Genomic DNA, 14,761 nt, shown 5'->3' with positions numbered 1-14,761 from the left:
TTATTTTCATTTGCTAGCACTTCATATGTTGAGTCAATCTGATTAGCCAACTGATGTTCCCACCATCAACGATACTTAGAAATCTGCAATCCTACACAGAATCTGATATTCTCATAAGAAGAAATGCCTCTTCATTTCCTCAAACTTTATTTTACAATAAAGATGAGTTCCACAGTTGTGTTCTAAAGTTTGGAAGAGACAATGAAATCAGGCTAGGGTCAGTTTCTCCAACAACCCCTTGTAGAATTTCAGGTCTACCTACTTTCACAACGGGGGGTGGTGGACATCACTATATTATCTAAATGAATCTATCAGAATTTTTTTTAAAAACTATGAAAATTCTAAGAAATACAATGGTTTAGATTTATTAAAGAAGGTTTCTTAAGAGAGTCACATTTAATTCTAAATTATTACAAATGAAACTGCAAAAGAGAAAAAAAATGGGAAGGATTAAACAGGAAAACAGCAATGTAAGGAGTACATTAGAAATGCAATAGCATTATATCTCTAACACTACCATAGACCGGTTTTGATCATACACTGAACTTCTACATATAAGATGTCCACAATTTTTAGCAAGAAATGTCAAGAGAGAAAAGCAAGAAGGGAAAAGCAAAAATGTCCTATTACAACTTTCAATAAGCAGTCCGCTGAAGTATAAATTCCTGGAAAGGGAGGCCACTCTATCAGATGATCATGGCTACTTGAATTTGTGGTGTTCATATAAGCTTAACCCACCACTACCATCACCACCACCTTGAAGTTCCCAACACACACACACACACACACACACACACACACACACACAAGAAGTTAAAAAATACAAACCATATTCTTGGCTCAAAAGATAAATTTCATAGAAAAGCTCAAGAATTCATAAGTTTTATGATGTATCAAAAATCAAAACATACACCACGACTAATATATGACCTAACACACATTCAGAACTTCATAGCACTAACTTTTAAACCAATCCAGTCACTAGCTTGATATTATCAATGTTCTAACATCTACAATTATAAACTATGAAAATAAAAATTGTTAACAAAGAGCATGAAAAATCTCAAATGAAACAAATCTGCTAAAACAATTTTAAAATCCATTTTTAAATAAATGTATTTTGTACTGTTAAAACGAATAGTTTTTAAAGTTTTTATCCCACTGTTGCATCCTTACTGCAAGCAAATATGCAATGCCACCAGCCTTTGGAATTTCCTGCTATTTATGAAACATCTTAATTAGTAACTTGCCAATTAGAGATCCATGAAAACTGAAAGAAACCGCTCTGACAAGTTCCTAAAGAAAAATAATTCCAACAGCATACTTATAAGGCATTTAAACCACACTACCAATAGGCTCCAGTTTTAATCAAGCTACTTTTTAAACTAGAGCTGGCACCATTTACATGACACACCTAAATAAAATTGAAGAGTCCATAAAATGTCACTTACCTACTACCATGCAGATTAGTTTTCCATGCCTATTAAATTACATATTTGCATGTATATAGAGATCATACATAGATGTATCAGGTGATGATCTAATGCCAAGTCACTTTCAAAATAACTACCATAATTTCTAACTGCAAAAAGACACCACATGGTATAATTACTACACTGTGATATAGTTCAACATACTTAATGCCCTATTTGAGACATTCTATTTCCTAATGAAATTTTTGTTTTCACCCTAAGAACTAAAATATTCTTGGATCAAAATCTGCAAAATGCCAAACTTCTCTTATCCAAGATGTAAGCATCTATGTTTAAAGATGTAAATATGTAAATAAACTAAAACATCTGTCTTCTGTAAGCTAAGGCCAGCGGTTCTCCTTTAACCAACCATTAACTTTTAACCATCACTAAATCATTCAACTTAAACTTTTATTCTCACAGAAGTGAATTCAGCAGAATTCATCCAGTAACCACCTTAAAGAAAAAGAAGAAATCAATTTGATTCTATTTCTAGTTATTTTAGCCAATTATCTTGTACTACCTTAGGAAAGGTATCAGATCAATGCACCAACTAATGTTATCCTGACCATCCAACAGATCACTCATCGCTACTAAATAAGCAAATAATCATCACTATTCTGTTTCTACTTACAGGGTGGTAGTTCACTGTGTACCACAAACCATCCCTAACAACGCTCAGCTTTTCCATGTACCATTATAGAAAGACCATAAATATTACATTCTTCTTACTGTAGACCCTTCCAAAAATACAAATTCATGCTGTGACATTCTTTTCACTCTTCCCAAAATTATTCAAGAACTAATACAACATAATTTTCAAGTATGTTCATAAATTCACATATGCATCCAAAAGTTTAAAACTCAGTTTGCAAATACAATCTACATAATGTGGGCTGGCTATAGAGTATACAGAATCTGGACGCATATACTGGTATTTCAAGTAAAACCTAGCTACTCCCTATACAAGAATAGTAAGCATTTTCAGTTAAATATATTACTAGAACATTAATCAAACTTAAGCCTACATAAATACGTTAGCAAAGAGAACCCTAGAGGAAAAAAGGACATGCTTTCTGAAATGTCTTATGACACTTATGATTATTATACAAAGCAATTCAGACTCTCCAACTTCAACAATGGCAATTTTCAAAAGATGCCAAAGCATATTAAATAATCCAAATAAGTCTTGCACTTCTTGGAGACACCACAAAACCAAAATTTTTAAGCCAGATATGTGTCTGACCTGATAAGGCAAAATTTGCCTTATGAAATAATTATATATTTCAAGATTATTTATATGGTTATTAAAAATCCATTATTTCTTTAAAAACATGTACACTGTATTTCAAAATAGTACATATAAATACAGTATCACAGCACAGAACACGTTCGTTTGAAGAAAAGTTAAGTTTCTGACATTTGCCAGCAGTCCCACGAAGTGCTGGCCCTGTGCCATCATGGCCTGGTGCCAGCCTGATGTAGGGCCAGGCTAAAAATAGCAGCTCAACAGCAGCTGGAACACATAGGTCCTTCTGACCTCAGCTTTATTTCCCTAATTCAAAGGAGGCTGGAAGGAGGGCAGACACCTGCAGGGGATGAAGGAAATGAAATATGCTCTTGATAGGTATTTTTTACCTCTCCTGTCTTCCCCACCCCCCCCCAACCTACCCTCCTACTCCTCACTTCACCCATCCCAACCCCCAGAAAAGAAAAAAAAAAAAAGAGAGAAAGTTGGGGGTGGGGGACTAGTCCTTTTAAGCAGGCTGGGTCAGAGCCTCCCCATCTCTTGCCCTCAAGTCTTATTTGATTCCACCAACACCATAAAATAGCCACTGATTATTTCAATCCTTGGCATTACTACTGACTAGAGACAAAGTATGAACTACAATCTTGATAAGAACAGCCAATTTCATTGGGCTGAAGGTTCATAATTATACCAGTGATATTTGAGGAGGGAGAAAAGGGAGAAATTATTAGAAAACATTAAAAAAATAAAATTCAGCCTGGTAAGGTAGCACATGCCTATAATATCAGTGATCCAGAATACTGCGGTGGGAGGCTGAGGCAGGAGAATCATTACTTTGAGGCCGAACTCAGCAACCTGTGAGATCCTCAACAACTTAGCAAGAACTTGTATCAAAATTTTAAAAATAAATAAATAAAAGGACTGCGGATGTAATTCAGTAGTAAAGTGCCCCTACACTCAATCCCCAATACTAAGTAAATAAATAACAATAAACTGAGGAAGTGTGAAAAATGCTAAAAAAAAATCCTAAAGAACAGAACTAACACATTATGAAATTTGTTCATATGAACAAGAGATTATAAATTTCTGGTATTTGAGTTTTAGGATTTTATAACAAGGATCTATAAAACTAATGACCATTTCTTTACAGAAATGAGTTAACAGAAAAGGGGTATCAGAAGCAAAGGTTCAACATGACCAAAGACAATGCTGCTTCCACCTGTGCATGCCTTTACCAAGGAAGACGAATGTTGAGAAGGCACTAGTCTTTGTCCTTTGTACCTAAATTATTGAAAAAAAAAAAAAACCTACACTTCATTGATAAAATTACTGGTATCTGTCAAGAAGTATTTCACAAGTAAAACCAGACATATATGAAATTCTAAATTACACGGATTTAAGTAAACAGATTTTAAAACAATTCTGTAGATTGGTTCTATATATCTCCTTATGCATATTTTCTGTACATATTCCAACAGCAGAAATACGACACCAACTAACAATGAAAATGTTTTAAGTAAACAGACTTAAGTAAGGCAAGACAAGGCAGCCAGTCACCTGATTAAGCACATGAATTCACTAAACAAGCTTCCAAATTATCTGATCAGCTTATTGGGTTAGAGTTTAAATGTACTGACAAGTTCTACAGCATCCTTCCAATTAACATCAGGGTCTGGCAACTGCACAGTTGGAACTATAAAACAAATCTCACTACTAGCAACAAGAAATAGTATTAATTTTTAATTACAGTATTTTAAGGGCCTTATAATGAGATAAATATGTAATTTCTTAAATAAACTTCAAGCACATACTTTGCAGCACATAAATTATTAGACCTAACCAGCAAGTTATTTGTTTCAAAAGTTCAACTTCTCATGGAAGTTAATCAAAATCACCTAACACAATAATCATCCAAAGCTGAAATTCATTCATAAAAGACATATTTTAGCTGGGTGGTATAACTCAGTGGTAGAGTGCATATTTTAGTACATGAAAGGCCCTGTGTTCAATCCACAGCAAAGAGGGGAAAGAAATTTTTAAGAGACACTGTTTTTCAAGTAAAATTTTAAGATGCATATTTAAAAATCATAGCTTTGATCATAATTTACAATTCAAGTTACTGTGAAAGTCACTCTAAAAAGTAACAAGAGACTATAAGCTTAAAGATAACCTTCCAGTAAAGGTAAGATGATGCATCACAGGCATATCTGCTTGGAGTGTAAGAGCACCAGAAGGCTATCTGGCTTAGTCATGCACTGGCCTGTATGGGGAAAGTTACTTGTTCTTTGTGTGCTTCAATTTCCTTACCTGTGATATGAGAACAATAGTGCCTACCTATGACTGTTGGTATAAGTTATTACTGCAGAGAGAGCAGTATCTAGCACATGGTTAACTGTTGTAGAAATGTTAGCTGCTGTTACTACTCCATTTGTAAATGTTGTAGTACTAAAAATCTTACCATAAATCATGTTCAGTGCAGAACCACCCCAAATCATAGAAATGTCTTTAAAGGTTAGAGGTTACTAATATCCTGGGGCCCCATCAATTACATGCAACAGTGCTTTCGTATACAGGCCTATCCTGAAGCATCAATTATGCACTATTTACACGTGATGAGGGAATGAGAACATTGTCTAGAACAATGAGATACCTACAAAAACAGATCAAATGCAAACACTACTGTAAACGCACTAAACTCAGACCAAACTTCTTACTGGGCATCATCTTCTGTTGTTATGAATAACCAAGCACTTTAAACTTTCAATAAATTCTTTTTTACATGAACGTACACATACATTCATAGGTATCACACAGCTGTACTCAAGTTTGGCACAGTTAACGTACCTTTTCCTGAACTTAAATCTCTTTAACATTATCACAGTTTCCAAACATCTACAAATAATAGCACATATTTTGCATGCTAGAACCATTACTAAACTGAACACATTAGAATGTTGCATGAAACTAAAACACTACATTGAAATACTTTCTTAACACTCAGTAAAATGACATCACCAACAGTATTGTCAATTTACATTCAAGAATACAGGTTTGTTTTTTTTTTGTTTTTTTTTTGTTTTTTTTTTATTTCTGGGACTAAGAAACATTCCCAGCAAACCAAGAGATATAGTTCATGCTGCTGTGGAAAAAGAGATTCAAGGTTTAGCTTTGGCGATTACTAACCCACTCTGGAAATTCTACTTCAAGTGTTTGGGCCTCAGTTTTCTTATCAGAAAAAAATTTTAAAGCTGGAGTTGATTTGTTCATCTCCACAGTCTCCATAACTCTATGAATAGATAACCGTATAATCCAAGAGTATTTTATCTATAAAATAAATAAATAAATAAATAAATAAATAAATCTATAAATTTCTCATATAGAATAATGCATCTGTATACAGGGATCACTAAAATATGCTTGGAATAACAGTACTCAAATTATAACTGGGTTTACCTGTCTCCTTTTATCCCCATTTGTAAATGTGTGTCAGAGACAGAGACAGAGACAGAGACAGAGACAGAGAGAGAGAGAGAGAGAGAGAATGCACATGTAAGTGCACTTGGTGGCTCAGGCCAGCAATTTAGGCTGAAGCAGGATAATCTAATATTTAAAGTCAGCTTCAGCCACTTAGCAAGATGCTGTTTCAAAATAAAAATGAAAGGTCCCCGGGTATATACAGTGGTAGAGCACCCCAGGATTCAATTCCCAGTACCACAAATACAAAAAAGTGTATATGTATGTGTATGTCAGCTGACACAAAACTAGTTATCATTAAAGAATTCCACAAATATAGCCAGGCATGATGGCACAGGCCTATAATCCCAGCTACACAGGAGGCTGAAGGCTGGAGGATCACAAGCTTGAACAAGGGTGGCCTCGGCAACTTAGTGAGACCCTGTCTCCAAATAAATAGAGTTAAGAATGTAGCTCAGTGGGAGAGCATCCCTGGATTCAATCCCCAGTGCTGCAAGGGAAACTTTTTGTTGTTGTTGTTGTTGTTGTTGTTGTTTAACAGATGTCAAACATTTAGCATACCCTTAAGCAACAGTGTTCTATCAGCTGAATGGCAATGCTTCAATCAGCTAAACATTCAAAATCATAAGCAAATTTTGCACTGTCTTCTCTCCAAAGCTTGCTTTAGCTATCTTTTCTAGATGAAAATAGGAGGATTCTATTTTTAAAGAACTAAAAACTATGCATATAGCATATTCTTAGCAACACACAGGGCACTAAAAGCAAAAACTAAAAAGATACCCAGGTTTTATAAACAAATCTAACCAACACACTTTATTTTTGAGACTATGGCTATGACTAAGAAACAAGAACCTCTTTTCATGGAAATGGACCATGTAACATTTCTCTCAAAATTATTATTCGATATTGACTTTTCAGGAGATAGTCTTCCCATGCATTTAAAGGAGGAATAGCTCATGCTGTCAGATTTATAGCAATCCTCAAACATTTTACATGTTAAAAAATAAAACAAGAAAACTAAATTAGTCTTTTCATTAGATGAAAGCACCATTTTTTAATTACAGCATGGTAATTTGGAAGGTAATTAAAACTGGTTTGTCAGTTTCATATAGTTTATTACACTTTAAAAAAATACTTAATCTGCTTTGTTTCTAATATATTTGTCCTTACCTACAATCTAAGTCAATAATAGTTTGAGCTTAATGACTGCCCTTATGAAAATTTCTAACATTAAATGAATGTTTTATCACATAAATATGTAAGTATGAGCCTTCAAGGTACCAAATTCATTTTTGCGGATGTGAGTCTTTGATGCACTCTTTTAGAAACATCAGGGTATGTGTCCCTCAATAGAATTATTGTCATTAATAAAACAATTAAATCTTACTGTCATAAGTATGTCACTGCTAATTTTTAAGATGTTTACCCTGTACCCCTTTTCACAGTGGACAATCTATTACTATGTCAATTCTAACTATTTCATAAAATATATGCACATGTATATATGCCGGCATCTCTCATCTGCTTGAAATTCACCTTGTTTCAGTGAAGAAAATTTACAGTGGAACAGTACAGATCCAATCATGTAATTTTTTTTAAAAGGATGACTTTCCTAAAAGAAAACACATCATTCTTCTTTTGCCATCCTTTTCACTGGACATATTACTAGCTGAATTCACACATTTGTAACTAAACACATTATAATATGAGAAAAGAGATGCTGGGATATATTTTTCCATATGAAGCATCTGACACTAATTGATTAACCTTATAAAAAAAAAAAGCTTTGGAATAAACACCCTGAAAACCAACAAAGACACACTTTAAGACAATAAGATTGGGCTGGGGTTGTAGCTCAGTGGTACAGCACTTGCCTAGCCAGGTTCAATTCTCAGTGTGGCTTATAAATAAATAAAGTTCCATTGACAAATAAAAAATATTTTTTAAAAAGACAATAAGATTAAATTAATTGCAATAATTATTCTATTAAAGAACTTATTCCATATGCATCCTGAAGTTTCTAAAAGGGAATGCATCAAAGTTTTATATTTGCAAAAAGAATGAAACCCAACACAAAAGGAGAAAAAAAAAATAACAGGGATGGGTCTTTTCAATCCAAAGATATACTCATTAACAAGATCGTGTAGCAAGAAATTTCAAGACTGAAAAAAGTAAAAATATTTGCTTAACCCAAATCTGCAATTCCACCTTCCATTACTGTTTAAGTCCTTTTGCTACAAAAAAAAAAAAATATATTTTCTACTAAACACTTTAGATTTCCTCATTGGGTTAATACAAGCCATCAGAGAATGGAGTAGAGGGACAGATGCTACATATTCCTTACCTAAAACTGAATATCTAACTTCCCCCTGAACAATATTGAGGACATACTCAGGTATCAAAACATCTCATCCACAAAAATACAAAAGATACATGTGACCAGTTTGAAAACTTCTTCTTTTGTGTATTGTACTTTTTCATTAATCAAAAGACAGAAAAAGGGCTGGGGACATAGCTCAGTGGAAGATTATATACCTAGCATGCTAAAGACCCTGGATTAAATCCCCAACACTGGGAGTGAGGGGGAAGACAGAAAAAGTACAGGTATCTATACAAAACTGTTCTGTATTTAACATTGAAAATCCATTCAATAAAATGTACCATCTTCAATTTTAAAAATACACAATTCTGAAGGGACTTTTTACATCCTTGTATCATCATCTACAGCCTATAAAGAAAATCTAAGTGCTCAAAGAAAAACCAATAAATTACCTCATTTAAATTTTTATTCATCATTTTTGTTTGGTTTTTGGTAGGATTGAACCCAGGGATGCTTTACCACTGAACCACATCCCCCATCCTTTTTATTTTGTATTCTAAGACAGTGTCTCACTAAGTTGCTTATGGTCTTGCTAAGTTGCTAAAGCTGGCCTCAAACTTACCATCCTCCTCCCTCAGCCTCCAGAGCCACTGGCATTACAGGTGTGCACCACCACATCCAGCTTTATTCATCTTAATTCTAATAATAATCCTCTTTTACTGCCCTGCCACCCGCTAAGAAAACCACAAAATTTTTAATAATAAATGTGGAAAGGCTTTAAGAATGTGTGGACCCAAGTGTTAACAGAATTCCAGGCAATATTCTCTTCTCTCCAAAAGCAACTAGCAGAAAAATAAAAAGCCAACTTCTTTTAAAACTACCTCCTTCCTTTTCATCCAAAAAGACAAGATTCTAGTTTTTCTTAAACATGTCTTGCCTAAAATAACTGTTTAGTCACAAATAAGGAAACTGTGTGTTTCAAAACCAAAAATAGGGGGAAGGGATATAACCAGGCTTTCATAAAGAACATGCATGTCCACACTCAAGCATACACAAACACCCACGCAAACACACCAAAACAAAAAAAGACAAATTAAAATCTCAAGTCTAATTTTTAAAGTTTCTTTAATTGCAAAAATATATATGCTTCTAGTTTTAAACAAAAACCAACTATAAGATAGGCGTAAAGAAAGAAGTAAAATACCTGTCAACCTTGCCTATTCACTTCAATGCCCTTCTCCAAAGGCACCAACTATTCAATGGTTGCTTGAATTGTTTTCCAGATGTTTTAATGCATTTAAACACAAGTCTGCCTTTTTGCTGTAAAAATGCAGCATTCTCTATGAATAACTTAAAATCAAATATTTTGGTTATCTTTCCTTGTTAGAATATATAAATCAACTTAATTCTTCATGGCTGCATAGCATTCTACTGAATACTACTTAATCGGTTCCCTTCTGATAGAAGTTTAGGTTGACTCCAACTTTTTAATACTGCAGACCATATAGTAAATAAGCACTGCTATACAGAGCATTTTATGCACTAATATCAGTATTATCTATAGGATAAATTCCTAGAAATGAGACAAAAAGACTGTGCCAAAAAGCAAGGTAGTCAGCATTCTCTTCCCCATGTCCCCAACTGATTTCAGGTACCATTACTATCTATCTTTTAGTCTTCACCAGTAAAGTCGATGAAAATGGCATCTCATTTTTATTTGGTATCTCTTTAGGTAAGACTGAAGAAAGGTATGCTTATTAACCATTTGCATTCCATTGGCTCTGAAATTTTTCATTTTCCTACTGAGTTATTCATAAATTTTTTGAACTTTTTACCAACTTTTGGGAGTTTTCAGCCAGCCTTTGGTCAAACATGCTATAAATAAAGTCCAGTGTGCTGCTTAACTTGATTTATGGTGCTTTCAGCCCTCCAAAAATTTTTAGATTTGTATTCAATTAAATTAATCTTTCCCTTCATCGCTTTAGTTTTATATCATTTAAGGGAAGCTCTTTCCCAGGCAGAAATTTGGGGAAAATTGTTTATATAGTAACTTCTATTTTATTCCTTAAATGCTGTCAATAATACTGGCATAATAGTTCCTTCAGAGACTGCTCCCTGTTCATATCATTATTGAACATAAATCAACAATAGTTTCTCTAAAAACTTTCCTATAACCAACTAGTGGGCAGTTCTGCGCTAATTAAATATTGTTTATAACTACTGTATCAAAAATTTAGTTTATTACTTTTAAGTTTCTTCTTGAAATCTACAAGTTGCAAAATAACTACCAAGCAGGCTTAATTTCTAGCAAGCCCAACTCTCTGTTCAATCCTTAAACTTCAACAGCATGAATGTAAAATAAAACCCGACAACTAGATCTTTCCTAGTGTAGCTGTAATTTAGTCATCTCTATAAGTCAAGGAATACTTCCTGTATGAACAAACTTGCAGTTTTGCAATAGCAGAAAATGCTTATGGTGGTGCTGTCTACACAGTATTCTTTTTCTTTCCCATCTCAGGTTCTGAAACAACAACAAAAAAAGTTCTACTTCAAATCACAATTATAAAATAAGTCTCTTGAGTTAGTATAACAATTCAAACTATCCCTTAAAGCTAATCAGATACTTAATCTAGACACCCTCTCTCAAGGGGGGGAAACAAACCTTAAGTTTTCTATCTCAGTTTCAGGTATCAGGCCATTTTCAGTCTTCCACCTCTTTACTGACTGGCACTAATAATAGAACTTGGAAGTTAAGGCAATTGACACAACTCAGAGGGGAAAAAGAGTATCTTCCACAATTTGGACAGTACTTGTTTAGCATGTATGGGTTTCCAAAGTGGTGGTCAACTCTTGAAACTACCCTAGAAGCATCATAACACTTCACATCCAAGGACTGCCAATTCCATTCAGTGGCTTCCTTCCCCTTTGGGAACTATTCAAAAAGTTACTATTTTCTTTTACAACTACTCACCCAGGCCTCTTCCACTGATGAAAGCAGGCAAAGCCCACGCTGTGTGTCTGTCTCCTAGAGAAGATTGCATCTTTTATTTATCGCCCCTTGGCTTTATTTTCACAGTGAATTCCTGGCTTAAATGCAATCAGCCAAGAAACCCTCCCTATGTGCTCTCCTGTCATTCCTCATTGCTTGCAAGCAGAGTCAAGCACAGAGAAAGAAAAAAGAAAAAGAAAGAAAGAAAAACCTCAACGTTGCCAGCCAAGCCATAAAAATTTACACTCTAGTTTGTTATATACTGAGAAACTATAGATGTGTTTCAATCCATTTCAAACCAGCAGAAAAGAAAAATGGTATAACTTTGAAGAATGCTAATTAGATGTTAAAAAGGAGGAGGGAGGCAAAAAGGATGGATAGCCTCAAAAGCTAGCCCCTCTAAACAGAAGGAAAGGGTGCTGAGCATAGAAAAGGACAACACTGGGGGCTGCCTTTGGAAATAAATGACCATGCAGAAAATCACGTTTGCAGATTGCATTAGAATTCAAATTAACCAGACCGGATTAAAACAAATCTTAATTCTCTCTTGGGGCCACTATCCAGACCCACACCCCACTCCCCCAAAGGAAGCTGCTAAAAAGAACGGATTACAGAGAGAAAAGACTAAGTGAGAAACCAGAGATGCTTCCGAAAGCTATCCACATCTGTTTTGTATGGTGTTCACTACAATTTCAACATGGTAAAGAATTGGAAAAAATGCAATTTGTAATTAGGAGAAAATATGCAGAGGGAAGAGTTTCACTATAGCATTGTTCATTTTGATGCAGTTCAAACACTCCCATCGATATGGCTGGCAAGATATCTGGACAGAATGGGGGGGGGGACATTCCGGAGGTGGAAGGCCAGGGGACGCTTTTAAACTCGGTATTTGAGAAAACTCTCATGGTCTGTCAGAGAAAAGAGGGCTGTGCTGCTTTAAATCACAAGTCCTTCTCTTGCCTTTGTCAAATATCTTCTACTTTACAAGCCCTGAAAAGAAATAAAGAGACTCTTTTGTTTGGTTTCCCCTTTTCGGAGACTGACAGAAAATTGAAAAGGGCACAAATAAACCTACAAACGGGAACAAAGTGCCGGGTCGTGCCCAGCAGCCGCGCCAAGGGGACGCGGGAGCGGCCGCAGAGCCCGTTGCCTGCGCTCCTGCAGTCCGACTTCAAGTGGCAGTCCAGAGGTGCTCCTGGCGGCTCGCCGAAGCACCATGACCTGACCCCAGCGCGGACCAAGCTCAGGCGGCGAGGCTCCCGAGCCGCCCCACAGAAAAGGGAAGCGCGAGCGGCTCCCTCTGGGGCCCGCGCCCTTTAATTCGCGAGCGTCCTCGGAGACCCAGGTTCCTCTGTAGAGGGTCCAACCTGCCGCCGCCTCCCTACCTCGCTACTCGGGGACAGGGGAGGCTCGGGGAACGCAGGACACTCAAAGCGGGACGGTCGGCGGAGCTCGCCTGCGCCAGACGCAGCAGCGACCCCGGAGCGTCGCGGCTGCCCGCCCGTCGGAGCCCCGAGCGCAGCGGCCACCAAGCGGCGTTAATATGCATTCCCCTCCCCTCAAATCGCGGTGGGAAGGAGGAAGAAAAGGAAGAAAGAAGAGCGAACGAACGACAGACCAGAGGAGAGGGGGGAGAGTGCAGAGCGGCCCGGCCCCGGCTCGGCCGGGCCGGCATTGTCTGTGCGGCCCGCGCCCCCTCCCCCGCCCTGCACGGCCCCTCCACACACCGGAGCCCGAGCCCGACCGTCCGCCCGCGCCTTTGTCCATGTCCGCCCCGCAAGACGGGCGAGCAGCCCTCCAGGATGTACGCCCCGAGGAGGGCAGGGAGAACGCCAAGAGCCGGGGGGGGGGGGGCGCCTACACCCACCCCGCCGACCCTGCGGAGGGGCGCGTCCTGCTGATTCATTTCCACTCGCACTGGCCCGTCCGGGGAGACCAAGACGGGGGCGGGGACGGAGAGAGGAAATGGGCACTCGGTTCGCATGGACTGTCCGAGCCAGTGAGGACACGGGGCGGGGGTGCCAGCGCGCGCCGGGCTGCGGGGATGCCCGCGAAGGAGGAACGGGCGGCCTCCCAGAGGGACTGACGGACGGACAGACGGCCCGCAGCTGCCCCGTGACTCACCGACTTGCAGGACGTTGTCTACGCAGCCGTTCTCCAGCAACGCGATGCCCCTGCGGAAGGGCAGCCGCGTTTCGTCGCCGCCGTCCGCCGCCCCGGCGGCCCCCACCGACGGGGCCCCGGCCCCCGCGGCGGCGGCGGCGGCGGCGGCGGCGGCAGCGGCGGCGGCGGCGGCCGAGGTGGCGGCCGGCGAGGACGAGGAGCCGCCGCCGCCAGTGCCGCCGCCCGCGCCGCCGGGGCCGCCGCTGTCGTCGCCGGGGCCGCCCGCGGCGCCGCCACCGGTGTTGAAGGACGAGTACATGCAGATCTCCCGCTCGCTGCGGGGAAAGGACCAGTAGACTATGCGGCGTTGCACCGGCTCCGGGATGCGCTCGAAGCGCTCTTCCACGCGCTGGAACGGCCACTTCTCCGCCACCCTGCGCGCTGCGATGTCCAGCAGCGACTCGGGGCTCTGGGTCTTGCCCGGCGGCAGCAGCGCCGCGCCGCCCCCGCACGCCGCCGCAGCCGCTCCGCCCGCCCGCGGGCCCGGCCGACAGGCAGAGCTGTAGCCACTACCCGCACCGCCGCCGCCGCTACTGCCCCCGCCGCCGCCGCCGCCGCCGCCCGGCCGGCAGCAGAGCCGTTTTGCGGGAGGAGGCTGCTGTCCGCGCTCCGCCATGACCGCGCCGCTTCTAACCCGACAGCGGAAGTGCCGGGACCCTATAAACGGCACAAGGAAGCGCGACACGCAAACGCCGTGGCGACGCCACGCTGCCATGTAGGGCCCGCCGCTCCTTGTACGGGCACGAGAGGTGTGGCCTTCTCCGTGACGCAGAGGCTGAGGCGGAGCTCCGATAGGGAGAACCTCGGACTGGGGGCGGGGCCTATGCAAATCGCTGGACTGAAACATAAATAGAGCACTCAGCGGACACGGGGGCGGAGGGGGCGGCCGGGTTGGGTGCCCGGTGGGTTGTGAGAATGTCAGGCTGCCGTGACGCGGGGGGCGGGACTCAGGCGGGGTTCCCGCGGGAGGGGGCGGATCTCTGGGTCTGGCCCAAAGTGGGTGAGTCTCTGTGCCCCCTACCTACCCAACTTACCCCTCCAGTTTTTTACGTCTCTTTGAAGTCCGACAAGTGAGGAAGAGCCAGGTGGGTCGT

At 40.2% G+C, this 14,761-nt stretch overlaps 1 protein-coding gene across 1 annotated transcript in view; it reads right to left on the bottom strand.

Moving 5' to 3' along the window:
- Positions 1 to 14,283, bottom strand: part of Zswim6 (zinc finger SWIM-type containing 6) — a 189,347-nt gene extending 175,064 nt beyond the window's left edge. The window contains exon 1 of the mRNA XM_026402559.2: positions 13,629 to 14,283. Coding sequence (XP_026258344.1) covers positions 13,629 to 14,283 — 655 coding nt within the window. The remainder of the gene's footprint in view (positions 1 to 13,628) is intronic.
- Positions 14,284 to 14,761: the final 478 nt, after the last annotated feature.

The sequence above is a fragment of the Urocitellus parryii genome, chromosome 1 (genome assembly GCF_045843805.1).
Source record: "Urocitellus parryii isolate mUroPar1 chromosome 1, mUroPar1.hap1, whole genome shotgun sequence".
NCBI lineage: Eukaryota > Metazoa > Chordata > Mammalia > Rodentia > Sciuridae > Urocitellus > Urocitellus parryii.
The sequence above is the reverse complement of the archived record's forward strand: the minus strand, read 5'-3'. Positions and strand labels throughout refer to the sequence as shown.